Raw genomic sequence first — 24,213 nt, 5'->3', positions numbered from 1 at the left:
CAGAAGGGATGAACTACGATGTTTTACAGGCTTTAAAAATGTCACTGTCATTTGCAGAGACTTGGACTGTCGGAAGACAATGTGTGTCGCCTCCGTTTGGAAAATGATGAAACAGCAGGACACATGCTTTGTGCCCGCCCTGCTGGAGACGAAATCAGGTTTTTTCAGAGTTTAGCAGAGCCGCAGGCGAACCATCTGACCTAAAAAATCACTCAGCATGTAAATTAATTGGCTTCGTTGGGAATCTGGGTTTGTTTGGTCGAGTGTGAATAGTTGTGAGTCACAATAAACCCTTGCAGGTTGCGGTGGTTAGTCGTCTAGATCCACTCACTTCTGACCTAACCTAATTCAACCTGTACTCGATTTTTGTGCTATCACGTCATTCAGAGTTCAACCAAGAAGAAAGGATCCACGACCAACATCATTGAATGACCAATGTGGTGGTGACTGCTCTGAGGAATACAAAAACAAAACGCTTCGTTCACTGCCTGCTTGCTATTGATGATAAACAACCGCAGTTGTAGACAACACGTCAGGTATACAAGCTTTCGAATAACGGTCAAAACATTTAAAAAATAACTTTGTTCAATATCAATATAAACTAGATTACGAGAAAAAAATACATGATTATTGCTATGACTGCCACACTAACGATTTACTTAGACTTACGACTCACTTACAGAATGTATGATGTGGAGTCGGACACAGTGCTCTTTTTCCTGAATGAAAAACATCAGTGATGCGTTACTTTGTATGAGTTCATCGTTATGGCAAAGAGTTCAAACACCTCAAGAATATTAACATATGAAATTACGAATGTAAATGAACATCAGAATATCCAATGTGAACGTATCACATTGTTTGACTAATTACTTATCTTATTCAGTTCTCAGAAAGGCAATTCGACTGGAAATATGATGCGAGACGAGAATTCTTTTTTTGTATGTGATCAAGCGAAGTGTGTTAAATAATCGCGAAGTGGGTATGCTGAAAAGACAAGTGAAGGTTTGTTGATAATCATGATTTTTTCTTAGTGGTTTTAACGACCAAAGTAAACAGCAGCTTGTTTCAGTATATCCTAATATTTAGATAATTGACTGTTGATCACTGACAAGTGGAGGTAAATATGGAATAATAATCGATTGTTTGCATCATCTAATAATTCAACGATGGGAAATATAACCGTGCAAATAATACAACATTTGCAGAACCTACGCAAGAAACGTTAAAATAAACAGAAACCATAATAGGCTGGAGCAGAAAAAAAAAGTTTGTTGAAATTTTATTTTATCAATAATAATATTAATAATAATGATAATTCGAGATAGGCAAATGTGCAATGGTCCATCTCAAAAGAGGACGATGCGGGGACTACGGAGAAGATGTGCAGCTCGTAGATGGAAGCATCCTACACCATCTGGATGCCGGAGAGACGTATACTCACCTCGGGGTGAAACAACGACACTCACAAGAGATAACAGCAGTGAAAAACTCTCTCCACGGCAAGTATCAGCACAAACTTCGACATATCTGGTCATCGGAACTGCCGGGGAAGAACAAGGTTGCTGCAACAAATATGCTTGCCGTTCCAGTCTTGCTCTATTCGTTTGGAGTAGTGAAGTGGACTCGGGAGGAGCTGTATCAACTCGACGTAAAGACCCGAAAAAATATCCTGCCGCGAGACGCCTGAGACCCTAATGCACTTGCTATCAGCATGGCCAGCATATGCGGTCTCGGCCTATATCCATCGACATAACGCAGCCCTAAGATCGGACATCATCATCTACGGTCATCGGGCAGTAAGCCATCATGGTTAAACCTCTGACGAAGCTAGCCACTCGCGCCAGCGAAACGTCAGGAAGAAATTCCAAAAATCCACGGCTTTCAAACTCGAAAAAGAATGACACCGCCAACAAATGGTTTGGAGCTCTATCCATTGATGAAGCCCACAAGAAACCACGAGTCTGGTTGAGATATGTTGACGACACCTTCATAATATGGAACCATGGGAATACTGAACTAGTCGCCTTTCTGAAGCACATCAACAGTGTAAAACTTTCCATCACTTTCACAATGGAGAAGAAAATCCACAATGAATTGTCATTCTTAGATGCACTGGTGACGGGGACCGACACTAAGTGGAAAACATCTGTACACCGAAAACCCACTCACACGGGACAGTATCTGAACCACGAATCCAACCACCATCAATCAACTAAAAGAGAAATCATCTCAAGACCCTATTAGACCGTGCTTCCGGACTCTGTAATACGAAGGAAGGCCTCGAGAAGGAACTAGACATCATCAAAAAAAATCTTCAACGGAATGGCTACTCCAAAGCGATGGTGGAACAGACTTTGACTGAAAGACATCAGGAGCCTAGCAAGGAAGAAAATCCGTCACAACCAGTGCTTGCACTTCCCTACATCAGAGAATTATCGAAAGGGATAAGAAGAATTGGATCCAAGTACGACAATCAGAACCTGCTTCATATCCGGAGACACTATCCGTAGCAGCCTCACAAAAACCAGGCCACCAATCGTGAACTGAGATTCCAAAATTGCATTTAAAAGTCCGCATTGCCAAGCACACGGGAAACATACCAACAAATCGGAAGTAGCAGAGTATGTTTGGACAACATAACAAGTGGTCCCAAGCTGACATCAACTATAGGAAGGAACACTGGTTTGAGAGAAAGTTCAAAGGAGCTACATAAATGTTATATAACGACGCATCAAGCGGAAAAATGGTCAACTCCCACTACACCGGTAAATCGGAGAGAGGAAAGAGGGAAAGCATTCGTATGACTTATAAATAGTCATGTCTTCGACGATTGTGGATATTAACAATCGAACCGTTGTCAAGAAACTTGGTTAGTGATCTTTTCAATTTTTGTTATTACGTTTTTTGCTTATCCTCATTTTCTTGTATTCATTTCTCAATATAATTGTCATTTTTGACAATTCATTTTTTTGTCTAACCATACTCCTTTCAGAGAATACAAATCATATTATATCATGCTAGACATTGAAAGTCTAAACTGGTGAAATTCAAAATTTAGAGCACCAAGCATCCTTGGCACCAAACTTTCATCAGTTCCGAGTCAGTCTCCATGGAACTGGAAAACTATCTGTTTCGTAGTTTTTCCCATCTGTTTTTTCGATGTTCCATTCGTCTCTCCCTCAACAGTCTCGTCAAATTTCATTTCCATATCCACCATGCCCCATTTATATCTCCCAACCAAATGATGTTTTATTCATACTTTTTCATTTCTCTTGCTTTTATTTTCACTTGCGATCTCGTTGCTAGAATTGTTTCAGCAACATCTTCTTTTCTCTCATTTTCATTTCCATCATGCTCTTCATTCGTTTTTCTTTTTGGTCTTTATCCATTTCCTTATTCATTCTTCTTCCTGGTAGAATGACACCAGTTGAAATTATCAAAGATTGCCAGTCCAATGCAGTCAGTGACAGTATATTGGGGAGCCCAACGACATCGTTATACTATAGCAATACAAATCCATGTTTTGAAAATAATAGGTACGATAAATAGCATCAAATCAAAAAATCATTATACAACTCATGCTGAACACGCTGTATATGAAATATTGCTTCATCAGATCGCATCAATATACGTAGACATGGTAATCAAGTAGCAGATCAAAATTCAAAGATTGACAATGTTTTGACGTTTTAGTCCAATTCAAAATTAGATCATTTCATTTTTGTGTTTGTCTTCGATTGAAACATGGATTCGTGTCAACCGTGCGGCCCGCTGCCGACTAACCATCAGTCAAGGTCCAACATCAGTTGTCCTCCATGTCCGTGTCCACCATGTCCATGCCCTCCTTGTCCCTGCACCCTTCCAGTGATCGCCGACCATCTGCCAAAATATCAGGTGAACCCATGCGACCCAAACAGACCCTCTGGAGAGAATCCTTGCTGCAACGTTTGCGTTCCAGTCGTTCCTCCTTGTAAACCTGAACCGGCGAAGAAACCGAAGAAGAAATGTAAGTACATCCAACCGCCAAGACCAAAGTCGTATGCCCCTGCTAGGAGTTTCGTACCTCCCGAGATGAAAATGGAGGATAACACTATATATAGGAAGTCTTACATTCCGGTGGAAACTGACAAACCGGACAAGATTGTTCCGGAAAATAACCTCTGTTTGGGTGAAGGCAAAATATCCGACAGTACAGTTAACAAGATGTCTTACCAACCCCACAAAGTGAAGCCTGCTTGCCCCATATACCCCTGTGAGCACAAGCTGTTGGGTGAGGGTCCGATGCAAGACATCACAACCCAGAAGCATGATTATGTTCCCAAACCATACGTCAAACCCTCTGCTGTCAAACCCTTCACCAATTTGTATTCTTCTGACTGTCCTTTGAGTGATAAAACTGTGAATAGACTTTCATACATGCCGATTGACCTGGAGAAAACCAAGGTCGTTCCGTTTCGCCCCACTAACGCCATCAGTCCTGCCACGGGTAAAATCAGTGACAAAACCGTGCAAAAGATGTCGTACCAGCCCTGGAAACCCACGGAGCCGATGGACATGCCTTGGGCGCAGAGGCCTAAGTTCGTTCCGCCCAAGCTCAGGATGGATGATCATACTGTGCACAAAATGAGTTACGGCCCTCCAGGTGAGTACGTGGAGTGTGCAGATGATGACCCTGATTGCGTTGACTGTCCTGAAATACCTTGTGAAGTGCCGAAGCCTTGTAGTGGTCCTGCGCAGTGTTGTATGCCGTGCTGTTGTCCGAAAGCGTCCTGCTGATTGTTGGAATACTTCTGTGTCTAAAAATTCCAGCAACATGTAAACGTCAGGTTTTGTTTTTTATATATTTTTTTATATTATACAAATATACTGAGCTATACTGATGTTCACTTCTTTCTTTTGAAATTGAATTTGGATTTCTGATGAAGCTGGCCGAGATTTGATGAAAATTCTTTTTCTTCTTTGATTCTCTTCAAAATCGGATTTCAAAGAAATAGTCTAAGTATTGTTCTGATTGGCTTTCGGGTTTTGCCGTGGTCCTCTAACATAACTAACCTAAAACTTTAGGGCATAGTAAATTTTAGATTCCAGAAAGTCTCTATTGACGACATAGAGTCTAACTATCTTCCACACACATCTGGAGTACCACAAGGCTCAATATTAGGTCCTGTGCTGTTTGCTCTTTACTCCGGTAATCTTCTTAGAAGTATTCGGCAATGCAACATTCATTGTTATGCAGATGATACCCAAATTTATTTAAATTTTCCGCCTCAAAAAACGAATGACGCATGCGAGATAATCAATAGGGAACTCGATATATTCGTTAAAAATGCTATTGATCATTGTCTGATTATAAACCCCACAAAATCAAAGGCTATCTTATATGGACCCAATAATAAGCGAGTTGATGTTCTAAACTCAGTAGATATCAAAAGTAATAATGAAAATATCGAAATTGTAGACGAAACCAAGTTTCTAGGAGTATTATTGGATTTCAACCTGAGGTTTGAAAAACATGTAAATGCGTTAGTGCAAAGAGCATACTCATCCTTACGAGTTATATATGGTGTACGTCAATGTCTTCCTATTAGGTTGAAATCCTTACTCTGCGAGACCTTGGTTTTATCTAATTTCAATTATGCGAACTCCGTATATGGACCAAATTTAACCAGCCAATATAAACAAAAAATTCAGAAGGTACAAAATTCTTGCCTTCGGTTAATATATGGAATAAGGAAGCGAGAAAGAATTTCCAACAAGATATGTGAAACGGGTTGGTTGAATATGGAAAACAGAAGATTTTTACATTCTGAAAATCTCTTTCATAAAATCATCCTAACCGGAAGACCTTCCTATCTTCATCAGAAAATAACATTCCGCACTGATGTCCATAATATCAATATTAGACATCGAGGAATTTTGTCCCCGCCCCCATTCAGAACTGAACTCTTCAAGAGGTCGTTTAGTTACCAGATTTGCAAGATATATAATCTCATCCCACCAAATTTCAAAACAGGAAGTATCCAAACTTTCAAAACCCAACTTAAAAATCTTTTGTTCAGGACTTATCAGTAGGTTTTATTCATTATTTTCACATAACAAGGTTGAAAACTGCCGCTTTCACCAAAAACTGCATAGACATTTTTTAATATTTTTTTATACATTGTTCTTTTGTATCCTTCAATAGATACGCATAGGTATTTTTCAGGGTTGAGTGGAAGAACAACAGAGTAGCACTCTCCGCTGCCGAGTTGAACTTCGCCCTTTATTTTCTTAAATATATTATAAAGGATTTTTTTTTATGTATTAAAAGAGGAAATAATAAAGACGTTATTATATACATTGCGGTCCATATGTTTGGAATAAATTCATTTTTAGCGTTATTATGTACTATGTGAAAAAAACCTGAAACAGGTCGATTTTTATCCTTAAATTGACAATTTACAGTATGAAAATATTATCCCCCTCCAGCCCCCCTCCTGAATTATCAGCACCCCCTCGAAAATTTTAAATAGCAAACGGGGTCGTGTGGCACCTTGTTGGAAAGGGATTTAGTCCTCTGTTCAGCGCTATAAAGCTTTTTCAGTTTGGTGCAATCATAACTGAGAAAATTGATTTTTAGGATGTCAAATTTTGATAATTTCTCTAGGTATCACAAAACTTTACGTGGCATGAAGATAATAATGTCTCATGATATTTAGAATGCATTTTTCAATGTACTTTACAATTAAATTAAATGTTCAAAATGACCATCATTAACTTCTTGACAATAACCGAGGCGATTTTGGAATTCTCGTACAACATTTTGTACGACCTCGGGGGTTATTTTGTTGATTTCTTTCGTTATCCTAACTTTTAAATCAGCAATATTGTTTGGTCTATTGAAATATACTTGAGATTTTAAATAACCCCATAATAAGTAATCGAGACGAGTCAAATCGGGGGATCTAGCTGGCCATTCGATCGTTCCACGTCTTCCGATCCACCTATTAGGAAACACCTCGTTTAAACAAATTCTAACTGTACGTTAGGTGGAGCTCCGTCTTGTTGGTGGTAAATAGTTTAATCTATCTCATTTGGATGATTAACATCAGGAAAATGTGTTGGTAACGTAGGCACTAAAAAGTTGATCAAACAATCTAGATAAACCTCACCATTAACAGTGCCCTCAAAAAAATTAAGGCCAATAATTTTATTGTTAATGATACCAGCCCAAACGTTAACTTTTTTAGGCTATTGAGTGTGAGTCGCACACATCCAGTGAGGATTTTCTCTGCTTCAATATCTACAGTTCTGTCTGTTAACTGTTCCGTTCAAATGAAACGTCGCTTCATCAGAAAACACTATTTTTTTCATGAACTGCAAATCTGCGTTCATTCTGTCTATCATCAATTCACATAATTCTTGCCTTCCATCAGGATCATCTTCATTTAACTCCTGAACCAACTGAACTTTGTATGGGTGGTATTTTTGTTTAAGCAAAACTCTCAAAATAGATTATTTACTTACATCATTGTCGACGGCAAGTTCTCGAGTTGTCTTATGCGGATTTTCCTCAATCTCTAGAAGTACATCTAATTTTTCTTCATCAGTTAATTGAATATTTCTACCTGGTTTCCAATATTTTTTGCATATCCAGTTTCACGAAACAATTTTGCTAAATGTAGACTGCGACACGTGTTGACCAGGGTATTTATCATTAAAAATTTCACAAACCTCCTTTTGAGTTCTTGTTTTATTACCACAACCAATCATAATTAAAATGTCCATTCTTTGAGTCTCGGACAAATGAGCCATAATTAAATTTAATACGCCCACAAATATTATACTGACGTCTTTTAGTAACTTTAAATACCTAAATGACAGCAGCCTACTAGATTCATATCAATTGTTTGTTTGGCTTTTTGTCTAATATTTTAGTATCTTCAAAGTCTTTTTCCAGGTTTCAAGGTTAGTAAGGAGCGTGTTACAGGGATGGTCTGTTTAATAGATCAGGTTATTGTCAAGAAGTGAATAATGGTGATCATTTTGAACATTTAATTCAATTGTAAAAATAAATTTTTTCAGTTATGATTGCACCAAACTGAAAAAACTTCATATTGCTTAAGAGAGGACTAAAATCCCTCTCCAACAAGTTGTCACACGACCCCCTTTGCTATTTAAAATTAATTCAGATAATTCAGAAGGGGTGCTGGAGGGGGATAATATTTTCATACTGTAAATTGTCAATTTAAGAATAAAAATCGACCTGTTTCAGGTTTTTTTCACATAGTACATAATAACGCTAAAAATGAATGTTTTCCATATAATATGGACCGCACTTTATAGGGTCTCTCAACAGGGAGTACCAAAACTTGACAATTGACAACGGCCATCTTGGTGAAGCTACATTTGTCAAATTAGTTGTCATTTAATCAGACTGTTCTGCTAAATCACCATGGACAAATATAGCATTCAATAATACGAATAAATAATAAAATTGTTTTATCAAAATGGGTCTTATCAAAAAACGGGATTTTCAAAAAACTGGACACCATCCATAACTGTACTCTCAGAATTGCTCTTGGAGCATTCCACACAAGTCCGGTTGGAAGTTTATACTGTGACAACCTCCAATAAATATCCAAAGAAAATAGCTCAGCCTCACATATGCTGCTGCAATTAAATCCAACCCAGATAACCCTGTTTTCCATAAAGTTATAGCCCAAAGGTTCAAAAATACATTTGCAGAATGGAAGAGAGTGGCATTTCCAGTCTATGAGAGACTCAATCGATTCATTTACAATTTTCTACTAGACAACGACGTTTGTTCGCTGAATAGGCTCTGGAGCGATTGAAAACTAATCCTGATTTGCATCCCCAGCGATGAGGCCCGTTTCTGGATGAACGGGTTTGTGAACAAACAAAATTGTTGAACTTGAGACGATATCATGAGATCCAAGAACGTCCAATGCCAGGCCAGACCATCATTGTCAACAGCAAGTACTATAGGTCGTTGGTTATCAACTTTTTTTGGCCTGAATTGAATAATCTGGATACCAACGACAGCATTGGATATTCTGCACGAGCGATTTCAGGGCATGGTCATATCAAGTGGAGGTGGTGTGAAACGGCCACCGAAATCGTGCGATTTGAATTTTTCTAATGGGGTTCTTACGTCGTAGATGTGTGCAAATAAGCCACAAACCACTGAAAACAACATTTCAGGAGGCGGGGAAAGTTATTTGCCGAAAATTCTCATAGGGCTTCTATAAATTCAGATTTAGACCAAATGTCGTGAAGAAGAACTGGACCAAAAAATAGGAAACATTTTAGTTTCCGAAAAAGTGACTTCTGTTCGCAGAAGTGATAAATTCCTGTGAGGCTTCAACGAAATCAGTTTTTATATCGAAAAGGTTGATTTATTTGATCATGCAGTACCAGTTAGTTGATGTATGGAGTGGTACAGACAAAGACTCATCCATAAAACTCTTGAACCCTGATTTTTTTATTGGGGGATTGATTTGTCGTTTCAGTAAGATATTTAATCTGAAGGTGTTTCATGGAATGACGTACCTCACGACGATGGTTTCGATCCGACAGAAATTTTGACTAACATAATCAACCTTGTCAGAATAAAAATGGAATTGACTTGCAGACTTGTTGTTGAAAATGATGATCTTGTTGACATATGTTTTGCCATTTCTTGGTCGCTTCTCTTGCAAACGATAACCCTCAGAACCCGAGTGCAAGCCATGGATTAACGAGGTCTTACATTTGATGTGCGATTCCTAGCACGTATTTTGAAAGGGGAACTGTATAATCGAGAGTAAATCCTATGGAATTTATACATTTGAATCGAATAAAAATCAATGTTCTCTTCTCCACATGAATTTTGCAGAATATCGGGGAAAAACTAGTGCCAGTGAACATAAAATGCGATATAGGCTCCATAGCAATACGCTGATATCCTCCATGTTCAAAGCATTGCTGATAATGTGTTCACTACTACTCGTTGTTATTATAGTGAACTTCTGTACAATTACCTACATGTACAGTTGATTCAAAGTAGACTGAAAAATTGCTACCTTCGATAAACTGCCTACAATATTCTTGGCTCATTATAGTTTGGATCTAATAATACTCCAGTAATAGCCTGTTTAATAACGAAATCAATTCGAAGACGGATGATGCTCGTTTGTTTTATTCGAATTCAATCTGAATTAAGTATCATAATCAATTTTTTCTATTTAATTTCAATTCGAATTCAATTAGGGATTTCATGATTTGATTTTTTTGTGTTTAGTATAATGATGTAGTTTTTTAAGAAATTTCAATAACGTCGATAAATAATGTTGATCGAAAGAAAATAGTTTTTCTTTTGAAGAACTCACCTCAATACAAATGTGGAAACAAAAAAAGTTACAGCCCTTGAAAAGTACGGAATGAAAGTTAATTTTTTCCAATATTTCATGAACTGTTTAACAATTTGTGATGAAAATGGATTCATAATTATCTGTTCGCAAAAGCGTATTTTTCATATAAAGCCACGAAATGCCTTCAACTCAATGGATTTGAAATCATCAATACTTTTTAGCCGTTGTGTTGGTAGCAACTAAACAACCAATGGTCTCAAAATAAAGTAGTGATTATCTTTAAACAAGCCTTCGATGCTTACCTTGGGTAGGCCAATCTAAGATCGCTTTTCAACTTGGCTAGAAGTTCCGAAACTGTTCCGAACTGCCTCAAGGTCATCTCCAACCCTGAAGAACTCAGCATAGGATTTCTGTAGTCTCTGAAGGAGTTTCTTTGGGAGCGGTTGCCATCTGACAAGTCCGACATACTGGACGAGGAATAGAGAGATACAGAGCCATTTACGGTTTTCTTTCCCCATTTCTTGAGCCATATAGCGTAATCTTCTGGGTTGTAAAGAGGGGGTCTCTGTTTCTCCTACAGAAAATAAATAGTTCAGTTTCACATAGAGTTGAGGAAGGAAAGCATAACGTAATCGAAAAACACTTCATTGTGAGGTTTTCACTGGAGAATTTTTCGAAAACGTAACACGAGTGTCGCTATACAGTAGCTTCTTGAAGCGTGTCTATACTAGTATAGTCTGCACTTGTACTATACTAAACTATATCAAACTCAACAATAGACACCTGAAGAACCTAATGTATAGTCTAAACTAGTATAGATGCCCCAGAAGAAGCGATTGTATAGTATAAACTAGTATAAAAACGACGGAAGAAGCTATCTAAACTATTGTAGACACGCCTCAAAAAACTATTGTATAATATAATACCTATGTACTAGTATAGACATGTCTGAAAGAGCTAATCTATAGCTATTGTATAGATGCGCTTGAAGAAGGTATTGTATAGTATACTCTGTGATAGTATAGATATGCCTGAAAATGCTATTGAATAGTCTGAACTTGTGTAGAGGCGCCTGAAAATACTATTGTATAGTATAATCTGAAGAAAATATTGTATAATTTGAACGCGGCGTGAGGCTTTTTTACAGTATAAATCAGTATAGACACGAATGAAGAAGCGATTGTATAGTCCAAAATAGTATAGATGCGACTGAAGAAGCTATTGTATGATCTGAACAAGTGAATAAATACCTGAAGAAGCTAGTGTATAGTCTAAACTAGTACAGACACGCCTATAGAAGCTTTCGTTTGGTATTATGTAGTCTGAACCAGTATAGAAACGCCTGAAAAAGCTATTGTATAGTCTAAACTAGTATAAGCACGCCTGAGGAAGCTATTCTATAGCCTTAGCTAGTATAGGATCGCCTGAAGAAGCTATTGTATAGCTAAACCCGTGTTCAGTATGAATTTCACAATAAGGTCCATGAGAATCAGAAAAAAAAATTGGATAATTTGAATTATCTGAAAAGCAAGAGGATTTGAACTGATTGTTCTAATTTTTTATACGAAATAGTATCAGTGATACTATTCGAATAATTTTGCACAGTATCTGTGATACTATTCAAATAACTTTGCCTAATTTCAAACTAATAGCATTAACCCACCCGTAATGTATCATCTACTGCAGGAATTTGATCAAATTTTGAAGACTCTTCTGATTTAGGGGCCATCCTCCCTCCAGTGCTGAGTTGGTCCCTGAAAATAGAAAGAATGTAATTAAAAAAAACATTTAATGGAATAGTTGATTTATTTAATCGATTTCAACATTTCAGAGGCTTAAATTCAGATTTAGAGTAAACGAAGAATATGGAAATGTATCTTATGATCAGTGAGTGGAAACCCAAATAAAGTCGATTTATATTATCACGTGAGTGATAATTTAAATCGGCAAATCATCACAATCAATACCATGAATATCTTCAAACGAACTTTGAAGGAGTATCTAACTAAAAATCCCTTATATTCACTTGATGAATTTTACAATGTCTTCAAAGTATAACGTATGAGTTGTATATGCATGCTTTCTTCTATTTTTGTAACAGCCACAAATGAACATACTCTAAGTGGTGTATATTCTTACATTTTATTTGTAATTTTGATGTCATTTAAAATATTTACTTATTTATTTATATGTGTGTTTGTAATTGTAATTTTGTATTTGACTTTGCTGATGTTTCATAGGAAACCCATGGCAATTAATATATTATTATTATTATAATTCAATTGCCGCAGTTGGTGTTGTTCTCATGGCTCCTGTGATGTTCAAACAAGCCAGTCGCTGTATTTGATATTATTTTTGGATGACCGTTGCTTGTAGAACTTTCGGTCCCCGTGCAATGGCTCCATACGTTAACATAGGTCTTATTATTGCAGTGTAGATCCAGGTGACCACACGGGGTGAAAGACCCCATGTGCGTCCCACTATCCTCCGACATTACTCATAAGCCACTCTGTAGGTGAGAGTTCCATGTTAGCTTCCTGTCTTGGATAGTACCAAGGTATTTGTAGGAATCACACGTTAAAAGGTAAGACCCCGTTAATCCTTAGCTCGCACAAGCTTCTCAACTTCTGAGAGTAGTCGTTCGTATGGGGGCGACAGCTGATTAACGGAAAAACAGATTTTAAACAGACAGAAACAGATTTCACCCCTATATCATTATTATTATTATTATAATTATTATTTCACAAAGTTTTGCGAATCAAAACTCTAAACTCTCTTGATCATCGAGTGAAAACCTTCCGACAGCTGAATTGTCACTTGTTCTGATTATATTATCATACGAAAGAAGCAATCATGTGAATCACAATAATTTAATAACGATCTTAAAACTGTGTCAAAACTTGTGGAAACAAGGAAATCGCTTTGAATCAACTTCGAATCATGCAAGCACCCATTTTTTCATCTCGGTTGCTGCAAATATATAACTGCGCGACTTAGATCAGATGCAGATTCCGGTCATAACTGTACTACTGTCGCTTGTTTTATGGATCACTCGATTCGATATGGCATCGGTAATATTTTCAAATTGCGAATAAATTGATCAAGAGTACAGTTTATCGGATAATAAATTGATATTATGGTGTCCCACAACGACGTGAATGACCATACGTGTTGACAAGATGGATGTGGTTATAATTCTAATCTAGATATCCCATAGAACTTTGCGGATATTCATTTAAATGCATCAGTGGTCGATAATATTGGTTACGATTGACACTGATATGTTTATTACTAGAGAATAGTGAAATCTTCAAGGAAGCAATGTTTTCATGTTTCCGGGTATAATTTCAAAACAAGTATAGGATTTAATATTACTGGAGTTTTTCCCAACACCAAATCGTTATTTTTAACCCCCCAACACGTGTTTCTATCACCTAGTGATCATCTTCAAGAGGAAGATTAAACTGGAAAAACTTGCAAGGCTAACCCTATTTATTTATAAGGTGTACTATACAGGTATACCCTACAGGTATACCACACATACAGGTATTCCATACCTTTGGTGTCTTAAATAAATTTTACAATTCGCTTTATCTACTGATTTTACAATATATCTTCATGTAACAGTCATATACAGGGCTATTCAAATTTGTTTCTGTACATGGAGATCTCGTAAACAATATAAGATAGAGTGTCGGTTAAATTGTGGCACAGCTGCGTATTTTAGAAACCTATTCAATGATGTAAAAAAATCAAAATTAGCTCTTTTGCTTCTGGAGATATACATGAAAAACCAAAAAATCCCAAATTAATTTTTTGCCTATATCTTCTTCATTCGCAGACATATTGAAAATCTGTCCACATTTTACAATTGGCACTTGATGTGGGCTATCAGAATATGTCCATGAATTTTTTATACAGGCTGTCATCTGACTTGGGCTAACCCCATCTTTGAATTTTTAAATACGGACCTGTATTTTCTATTGTATTTTTTGTATCGTCGACGTTCACTTCATACTGAGAAATAAAATAAAATTTTATATTTCGGGATGTTTGGGTAATATTCAATTATAATTGTGTGAATTATTCCTTTTTGAATCGCCGACCTGGAAATTGGTTGACTGAGTTGAATAAAAACACAATAGCAACTTCACGTCTCCCTATGTACCGTAGAGTTTTTCGAGAGTTTTTTTATCATTTTTAGGTATGTCTGCGAATAAAGAATATACCGGGTGTCCCACATTTTATGTGACAGACAATATCTGGTTTGTTGAAGGAGATACACAAAAATGTTTCATACAAAAGTTTTAGGAGTTCATGAGAGCTATATTTTGATATAATTTTTAAATATATAGGGTGTTTGGTGTAGGTGCTACAGACCAAAATTCCATTTTTTAAAATAGAACGCCCTGTATATCATTACATATTCAGATGCTACGTTAATTTCTGATATCATTTCATGTTTGGTTTTTGAAATTCGGTTACGGCGTTGTTGAGTTATTGCACTTTTCCTTAAATATAAAGTTTCAAAAAAACTTATTTACTCGTACACGAATCCAATCCATATCTTTTATTAAATTGAACTAGACTACTACTGAATACAAACCATTATTCTCACCTCTACGATACGATATCGATATCATTTGAATATAATATTGAAATTCTTGAGAATGTGACTAACTTGAGGGTGAATTGCCTTATATTGCACAATTTCATCAAGTAGCTTATGCTTGTTGATGCCATAGTAACAAATGTTGTTGAATTGTATCTACTTGTCAGTTCGATTCAGTGATTCTTTGCAAAACAGTAACTGTGTTCTTTGTGCGAAAACTCCAGTATGCCTTTCGCGTTTAGTCCAAGTGATTGCATTGATATGTTATTAATTTTTGGGGAATGTCAGAAAAACTGCCGTCAAGCACAACGTCTATACCAAGAACGTTTTCCAGACAGACCCATTCCGTCACGAATGACTTTTTCGAGAGTTGTAGAAAAATTGCGAACTGGGTCATTTCCTTCTATTATAAAGCATCGTCATCATACGAGATCTGTTAGAACTGAAGATTTAGAGATCAATGTGTTGGCTTATATTATTATTCATCCACATGAATCTATCCGTACTCTTGCAGAAGAAGTCGGTGTGAGTAAATCTAATGTACATTCAAAATTCAGTTGGTACAAGGTTTGAAACCCACGGACTTTGAACGACGACTTGAATTCATTGCTTGTATTCAGGTAATATTACATGAAAGTCCTAACATATTCAGTCAAATTTTGTGGAGCGATGATTCGCGATTCCACAATAATGGAGTTGTGAATCGACATAACAGTCACTATCGGTCTCAAGAAAATCCCCACTGGGTCCGCGAAAGTAATTTTCAAACTACTTGGGGTATTAATGTATGGTGTGGATTGTTCAATGGCCGCATCATAGGACCTTACTTTTTCAATTCAATTTCAATTTTCTAGAAAATGATTTGAGCCACTTGATGGAAGATATTCCCATAGCAGAACGACAAGGAATTTGATGGCAACAAGATGGTGCTCTTCCTCACAATTCACAGGTTGTTACTGAATATCTGGATAGAACGTACCGAAATAGATGGATTGGTAATAAGGATCCAATTCGGTGGCCGGCTCGTTCCCCAGATTTATCACCGCTTGATTTTTTCCTATGGGATTATTTAAAAGATATTGTTTTCACTACTCCTCCTTTGAATGTGGATGATCTGAAAATGAAAATTCGACTAGCGTGCAGTGATATTACGCCTGATTTATAAGAGCGACTTGTACGAGAGAAGTGATTCGACGTTTCGAAGCCTGTATAATATCTAATGGGCATCACTTTGAACAATTTTTATGACTTATTTCTAGGTACCTACCATTCTTATGAAATGATTTATCAAGTTATATTATTTACATTGTTAATAATTAAAGATTTGTTTTCGAATACACCTCTTTCAATTTCGCAATTGTTTCATATTCAAAATGATTCCTGATTGAATTTCACAACTCAAAATTGAAACCATTACTTCGAACACCCAAAATTTTGACTAATTTTCATGTGATCTGATGCAGAGAGAATAATTGTATGAGATATTTTTAAAAATAATAGTCGTTCTCAAGACTTTACATTTTAAGCAATAACTCAACAACGCCGTAACCGAATTTCAAAAACCAAACATGAAATAATATCAGAATTTAACGTAGCATCTGAATATGTAATGATATACAGGGCGTTCTATTTTAAAAAATGGAATTTTGGTCTGTAGCACCTACACCAAACACCCTGTATATTTAAAAATTATATCAAAATATAGCTCTCATGAACTTCTGAAACTTTTGTATGAAACACTTTTGTGTATCTCCTTCAACAAACCAGATATTGTCTGTCACATAAAATGTGGGACACCCGGTATAGGCAAAAAATAATTTGGGATTTTTTGGTTTCTCCGGTATATCTCCAAAACCATCTTATCGTTTACGATAAAACAAAAGATTTGACAGATGTCACCAAAACAAAATGGCCGCCACGGGGCGCCAATTGCAAACCTCTTTATATAAAAGTTAATCTCACTATATTGCCTATACTTGTCCTAAATTTATTTTATTTATTTTGTAAAAATGAATTCAGGACAAGAAGATATGCCATATTGTGAAATCAACTTTTATATAGCTTGAAAATGGTTGCGACGATTGCGAAAAAAATTGTTATAGAAATTTTATGTATCCCTTTAAGGGACTGTATCTTAACAAGGGATGCTCCAATGAAATTTCTTTATATGAAAAATCCTATCTTTTTTTCGATGAGGAATCACCTCCTTAAATGTTTTACACTTATTTAGTCACACCCTGTATTGAAGGCTCACATAAAATCATGTACGGACAACCATAATCATAAAGGAACGACAAAGAAAAACTTTCATTGCTTCACTAGTCACATCGTGATTATTTTAATACAAAGAGTTTCACAAAGAATCTCTCGAAGAGGTAAATAGCAGTTTTACATCCCTAAATATATACTTTCCATTTCATTAGTGGTTTTGCACGAGGGAAAAGAAACTATAATCACATCTGAACTGTATGAATTCGTCTATACGTGTTCAGGAGAGACCTCAATTCGTTTCATGAATGTCGTTATCACAATTAAACTGATTCAATTTATACAAACTTGAAAACGAGCGACTTTACTTTATTGTACAACGAAACTGTGGGTTCCTGGTACATAATAAACAAATAAACTTCAAAATAGAGAGTATTTAGTGCTTTGCTTTCCTGACTTATTTTTTCGATTTGGATTCACCTTATTCGAAAATTTGGTATAAACTGAAATCAACATAAGAGAAAATAAATATTTCGAAATAAAATATCGAAATATTTATCTCTCCCAATTACCTAAACAGTAGGGGCTGGTAAATGCCTGCCGGAAAACAACTACTTTCCCAGCTAATACCACGCTGGATATTGAATTGAATCCGACAAAAATGTATGCAAGAGCGGTATACAAATTTCAAAGGAGGGCGAGAAGACATCGAAGATGATTTACAGAAATGATGAAAACATAGACATTCATGGAATTCTATAAGTAAATCCGTCCCGCAGAACAGACAGTGAATAAGGAATGTTCTAGCCTTCCTTCGTCAGCAAGACGGAAGAAAGCGACCAGAAATGTGGTAGAACAAATCGAGTATTCTTCATCAGGGTCCACACTGCTTCGATTGTTTAGTCATTTTTGCCAAGCATGGGATTTCTAGGATGGAACATCCACCGTACTCAGCAGATATAGCCCAATGTCACTTATTCAATAAGTAAAGGAAGCATTGTTAGTGATAGTGTTTCATGTAGAACAGAAAGCGAAGGAGACTATGAATTAACTCTGAGAAGCTGACTTGAAACACTGGTGTAAACAGTGGAAAATATTAATGGAAAAGTGTGAGGATGGTAGAGAAACATATTGAAGGGGTGAAGGAAAAAAACTTGAGAAAGTTATACCAGAGTTATTATTTTCCAGTGAAACCTTCTAGGCAAAGAAACAATTCATGAAATAGTTTCTTTCGGCAATAACCATGAGGTTTTCACACAAAAAGTTGTGTATTTTTTTAGGTTTCTCTTATGAGTACCATTGAAAAATTAAAAAAATATAAGTACGCAGGAAAATACTTATCCTGGAGAAGGCCAAAGATGACGGAGTAGTTTAAAACCAGCTTATAATGAGGAAAGGCTAAAATTGAGATAACAATCGGTGAGGTGGAATCCAAACCCAACAAGCGGCCCAGAATCCGAAGTAGAACAATAGTAGTCTGATCAACAAGTTCAAAAACATGAAAAATAGAAATAAAGGTCCTAAAAATATGAGCGATAGCTCATTCGATTCGGAATCACCTCTAGAAAATGTATTTGAAGGAGTTTGGTGCAGATGAAAAATGCAATTGTTATTAACAGAATAAGATATAAAAAAATGGTGTTTAGTTTTTCGTTAATAACTCAAAAAATAGTAATATTTAAGCAATTTTGTAAAAAGCTCGTTGAAGAGGAGGAAATTTCCGATAAAAAAAAGTCCCGACTCCCGAAGCTCCATTATTTATAATTTTGACAGATATCCCCTTCATTTTAAAAATCAAGTTCGGTTAATTGCCATCAATTCATGTATACATAACAAAATCATCATGGAGTTTAACTTTACTGATACATTTTTACTTATACGGACATTTTTAGAGGGAAATTAAAAATTTGCTATAAAAATTTTAACATGACCGGTGCAAAGTTTCAATCACTTGGCTATTTTCTTAAACAAACCTTTGATTTCGAAAAAGCAGAGGCAACTAAAAAAAATGCAAATAATTTCGATAGAACTATTATTATTATTATAAATTTCAAACAACAATAATATTATAGAAAATACAAATGGGTACAAAAAATTACTTATTGATCTAAATGAGGTTCTCAAACACTTATAGCCTACATTTCAGTATGTCGTCCTCCACGTTCAATACAAATTATGGTCCTTCTACTGACATCTGTAACTGCATTTTTGATAAATCGGGGATTTATATTTGCACAGCACTCGCAAATGGTATTTTCCAGATGTTGTATGTCAGTAAATGGTCTACTTCGGTACACTTTTTGTTGCAGGTAACCCCACAAGAAAAAGTCTAAAGGCGTCGAGTCGGGTGATCTAGGTGGCCAATAATGTTCCCAGTTACGTCCAATAACTTTGCCTCTGAACATTTGTTGGAGGGACTGTTTTACAGCAACAGTGTGATGTATTGGTGCGCCATCAACCTAATACCATAGATCGTATTTTATATTTAAAGGCATATTATCTAAAACTTCACTAACCTCATTATTTGAAAGGTTGAGATAACCGACGGATGATGAATTTTCCCTAGAGAAAAATGGCCCAATTATTTGGTCGTTGAGTATCCCACACCATACATTAACTTCAAAGGAATACTGATCACCACATTCAACTGTGAAATTGGGATTTTCTTGGGCCCACCATCGGCAATTTTGAGAACTTACCATTTCATTTGAAGAGAACGTTGCTTCATCTGTCCATAAAATTTTATACGGAAACTTTACATTTTCTTCTCTCTCTCCTTGAAACCAGAATGAAAACACCAAACGGACATAAAATCTCGTTCTTTTAATGTGTTAATAAATTTTGGCTTGTAAGGCCAAAATTTATTCTTTAATAAAATTTTTATAACACTTTCTCTCTTGTAATCGGTATTAGTGTTTATAATTAATCTGTAAATAATGAATATTGAAATTTTATTGTAATCTCAACTCTAGTAATTTTATTAATACTTATTGCAGTTTTTGAGTTGTGTCTGCTTTTTCAAAATTGAAGGTACTGACGTTTGTTTAAGAAAATAGTCCAGTGATTGAAACTTTGCACCAGTCATGTTAAAATTTTTATAGCACATTTTTCATTTCTCTCTAAAACTTTCCGTAAAAGTGAAAATTTATCAGAAAAGTTAAACTCCATGATGAGTTTGTTATGTATACATGAATTGATGACAATTGACCGAACTTGTTTTTTAAAATAAAGGGGATATCTGTCAAAAATAAGCAAAACGCTAACTTTATCCAAGTTGCATAAAATTTGGCATGTGGATTTAAAATTGCCGTAGACACAACTTTTTCGAGTAATGTTTTGTTAAATTCGATCCAGAAATGCACTGTTTCAATTTTTTTCAAAAAAAAAAAATTGAATTTGACAAATACTGAACGCCAGTGGGTCGCAGTTGGCCGCATCATTTTAAGTTAAATTTAAAGCACAAACAAGTGCCGAAGTTAAACTTCATTGAAACTTTTCGAAAAAAAAGTTTCCCATATGGTGCGCACTTTAATGGTAACACTGTATATACTTCATTCGATCCTTAGATAAAAGTTCATAAAAATTTATAACTATTGCAAAATGAAATACTAAAAATTGTTGATACACATTTTTTTTCAATTGATATTTAGCTATGTCTGTTTTCACATTAAACAATGGCAGTTATTGACATAGGATATGATTTTTTTACGTAATTTGTTTATTAAATTGTTTTAAACAAATTGAGAAATTCAATATTTTTGAAAAATTTTTTTTTGCTATTTTGTTGCCTCAGCACCTCAGCCTTCCGCCTGATTGTAGACGCGAACATCATTTGCAACCTTGATGGTCTGGAGCATTAAGAAAGGTTGAGGATTTGTCTCTCTCATCCCCATAGGATCAGGAAAGGACACACTCGATGGTTCCAAAAAGTCAATATTTGGCTAAGAATTGCTCATTATCGGGTCCAACCCTTTTTGAAGGCAATCTGAGTGAAGCGAAGTGTTTATAATTTTCAGAAGAAGAACTAGTTAGATATTTATCATTTTTGTTTCCTGATGACAAGGCTGATATCATCAACTGGAAAATTTGGATCCTATAAGATGGTGTACTTCTGCATTTTGTCACCACCCAGATTTCCAAACCTGATTCCAATGGACTTTTCCTATAAAGTGGAAATATTTAAAACAAGTTTGAGTTCGAGTTAGTCCATAGAAATCCATAATAAATAGGTAAAATTGTGTCATTCAATAACTCGCAAACGACGAATTAGCAATGTTAGTGTAATTGCATTTGAAAACTGTAGTTTGTGTATCGTTACGTTGTTTGTATTGCCGCCAGTAACGAAGCCTTGATCGTGAAAATATTTAATTCAATGAATAACTTGCATTCTATGGTATAAAGCGTTATCATTAGGTCGCAGAAGTCAAAGACATTAGCTATTTTTGTTCCGTTGCTTCTCCATAAAACTCCAACCGTGTAAAAACCGGTTGAAAAACGCTCAAGTTTGTCTTTCCCAACAAATCTCATCAGAACTATCATCATCAATCCTCGTTTTATCACCTGAATGTTGGCCATTAAATAACAAAACAGGAAATCACATTTTTCGTGGCCGATCAAGAACATGTGTACCTGCGATAACTTCTTCAATAACATCCTTCGCGAGCGTTAAAAATCCGAGATGGTTTGTCGAATCTTGGCTATATTGATTGCAGAGATCTCCCGCCTATTTCCGCTGATTAATCCGTAGATAATTTCTTCTTCTGCTTTTACAAGCCCGCACAGAGGCGTTGCGAAGGAATCGGATGAAATACCGACAAGATTTTTGGATTGTATGGTCGACTATGATGTCAAAGGATGTTTCAACATGAATGTAGAAATGCAGAGTCAACATATGGGAGCTGTTAGGCTCGTCCATTTCTCCCAAGACTCCGAAAAACAGTGTAGCCTCATGGGATAATTGCGTTTCACTGCCATCTTGTCATGAGAACCCATTCCAACAATCTTGTTGACCTTGTTTGTGTACCATTGAGGACAGGTAGCCAGATTTTATTATTGTTCATTGCTTCTTCTTTTCTTTTGAAATTATCCCCGTGTTTTCCTATATATATTGCCTCTCTATAAACTTCTGAATATTGTTCAGAACAATTTCCCTTGCTGTTTTCAAGGAAAAAACACAAGCACTGCAGGAAAAAAACAATACCTGTGCAAAAATAGCGATTCACATTGGATTTGAATCGCTGGACATCAAATCCAATTGGAAAAACGTTCCCAGGAAGTTTATTCCACACAAACGCAGTTATCCAGATGCAAGAATTCTTAAACAGTGAAGTTCGAGGTGTACTGAGTTGAACCTCAAAACGATGAGCAGCCACAGTCCCTCGCGTATTTCTCATAAGTAACGCTCTTGGTGGAATCAAATGTACCAAGTCACTTGAACACTTTCCGAGAAAGTATTTATATAAGAGAGACTAATCCCCAACCTTTGTTCGATGTTCTGGTCTATCAAGGTTGCAAGTGATGTTCGCGTTTCCAATCAAGCGGATGACTACTTTCTGGGTGTAATCTAGAAGCTTCAGAGTATGCTTAGCTGCGGAGCTCCATACATGAGGACAATAATCCAAAGAGGGTCTGAGCGTAATATCTCTTTCAGGGGCAAACATTTTTAGAAAAATGTTTGCCCAAAAAACAGAACTGATAATCGAATGATAGTTTTTTCAGATTGAGGTCTCTTGCCTTTATGGAAAAATGATATACCACTGCCCACTAACGGACATCACTGTTTGTTATAGAAATCTTGAAAACATGATTTATTCTTCCCTAAACAGAGTGGTACTTGACATACCGAACATATCCAATCTGTACGGAATTGTTTTCTTGATGTGCTGCAATGTGTAGCCCTTTCTGGTTGATGAGCGCTCTCGGTTGTCCTTATTTCGAAAGGTACATGTGGTTTCGACTTTTTGATTTCAATAATTCCTGGAATCAAAGATGGTCTCTTCGTATTGATGATATTTTTTGCCACAAGAGAAAACACTATTTGTCTTCTGAAGTCTTTCATTGATACCTTCTCTAAGTCCAATTCCTTATACAAAACGAAAGCATTGACAACACCTGGGTCTACTAAATGAAAGAAGATGCGATGTCACCATTTTTTCGATTTACGATCAATTTTATATGTATTGAGATTTTGATCGAATTCATCTACTTAATTCATATTTTTGTTGTAATCTATCAAAGCATTTGGTCATTTGAACAATGCTTCCGTCCTTATTTTTTCGATCAACTTGGCCCATACTTGTAGGATTAAGGAAGTTAGATAAAACATGACACTTCGATTGTCTCGCCACTTTATGGCAACGAGGCGTGAATCAGATGTTGAAATCTGAGATTCGCCACGTTTCAAAAGTTTATCAGGTTTGAAATTTGGAAGCAATCTTCTGCTTGGGTTGACAGTGCCACAAGCGTGGATATTTTTGGTCTTGAGGTCTTCTAACAGCTGTACACTAGTAAAAAAATTGTCAAAATAGACAACGTGATGCTTTTCCTCCATACCTTTCAGTAGATTTGTCACCACCCTAGCACCCAAGCTTTTCTCCGTATCTTCGGATTTCCCGGTATAAATTTCAAATTTCTGGCAATAACCATTCTTATTCGCTAACATCCACACTTTGTAGCTCCTTTTGATCGGCTTCTTCGGGAGATACTATTTCAATGTACTCCTCCCTTTGAATTTCACCATCGATTCATCGATGGCCAACTCCCTAGAAGGAGCCATGCAGTCCATGAAATGTTCAGATATTCCGTTCAGAACGGGTCGTAATTTATAGAGTTTGTCATAGCCTGGCTCACCTTTCTTGAGCATAATTATATTATCATTCAAATGTAGGTTTGAAAGGATCCAGCTAAATCGCTTCACTGGCATCAGTGAACTGATATATGGGTCATTCAGATCCGGGGAGCTACTCCAATGATCTCTATAGCTGGGTAGCCTTTTCAAACCCATCAATAAGTTTATGGCAAAAAAACTTTCATTTCTGA

At 36.2% G+C, this 24,213-nt stretch overlaps 2 protein-coding genes across 2 annotated transcripts in view; one reads left to right on the top strand and one right to left on the bottom strand.

Annotated features, from left to right (window-relative positions):
• The window catches only part of mwh (multiple wing hairs), a 75,946-nt gene that overhangs the window by 18,997 nt on the left and 32,736 nt on the right, over positions 1-24,213 (bottom strand). Inside the window, exons 2-3 of the mRNA XM_074171480.1 lie at positions 12,019-12,109; positions 10,658-10,929 (exon numbers count right to left, since the gene is read on the bottom strand). Of these exons, the coding sequence (XP_074027581.1) occupies positions 10,658-10,929; positions 12,019-12,109 (363 nt within the window). The remainder of the gene's footprint in view (positions 1-10,657; positions 10,930-12,018; positions 12,110-24,213) is intronic.
• LOC111508297 (uncharacterized) lies at positions 3,648-4,884 on the top strand. The gene has a single exon (XM_023163745.2). The coding sequence runs from the start codon at positions 3,748-3,750 to the stop codon at positions 4,777-4,779; it is 1,032 nt and encodes a 343-aa protein (XP_023019513.1). The 5' UTR covers positions 3,648-3,747; the 3' UTR covers positions 4,780-4,884.

The sequence above is a fragment of the Leptinotarsa decemlineata genome, unplaced genomic scaffold (assembly GCF_025532065.1).
Source record: "Leptinotarsa decemlineata unplaced genomic scaffold, Ldec_3_MD MMD2_tig00000010_RagTag_RagTag, whole genome shotgun sequence".
Lineage (NCBI taxonomy): Eukaryota > Metazoa > Arthropoda > Insecta > Coleoptera > Chrysomelidae > Leptinotarsa > Leptinotarsa decemlineata.
Note: the sequence above shows the minus strand (reverse complement) of the source record. Positions and strands in the feature narration are given on the sequence as shown.

Coding starts and splice junctions, on each gene's coding strand:
- LOC111508297 (XM_023163745.2), top strand. CDS start 3,748: ATGGATTCGTGTCAACCGTGCGGCCCGCTGCCGACTAACCATCAGTCA.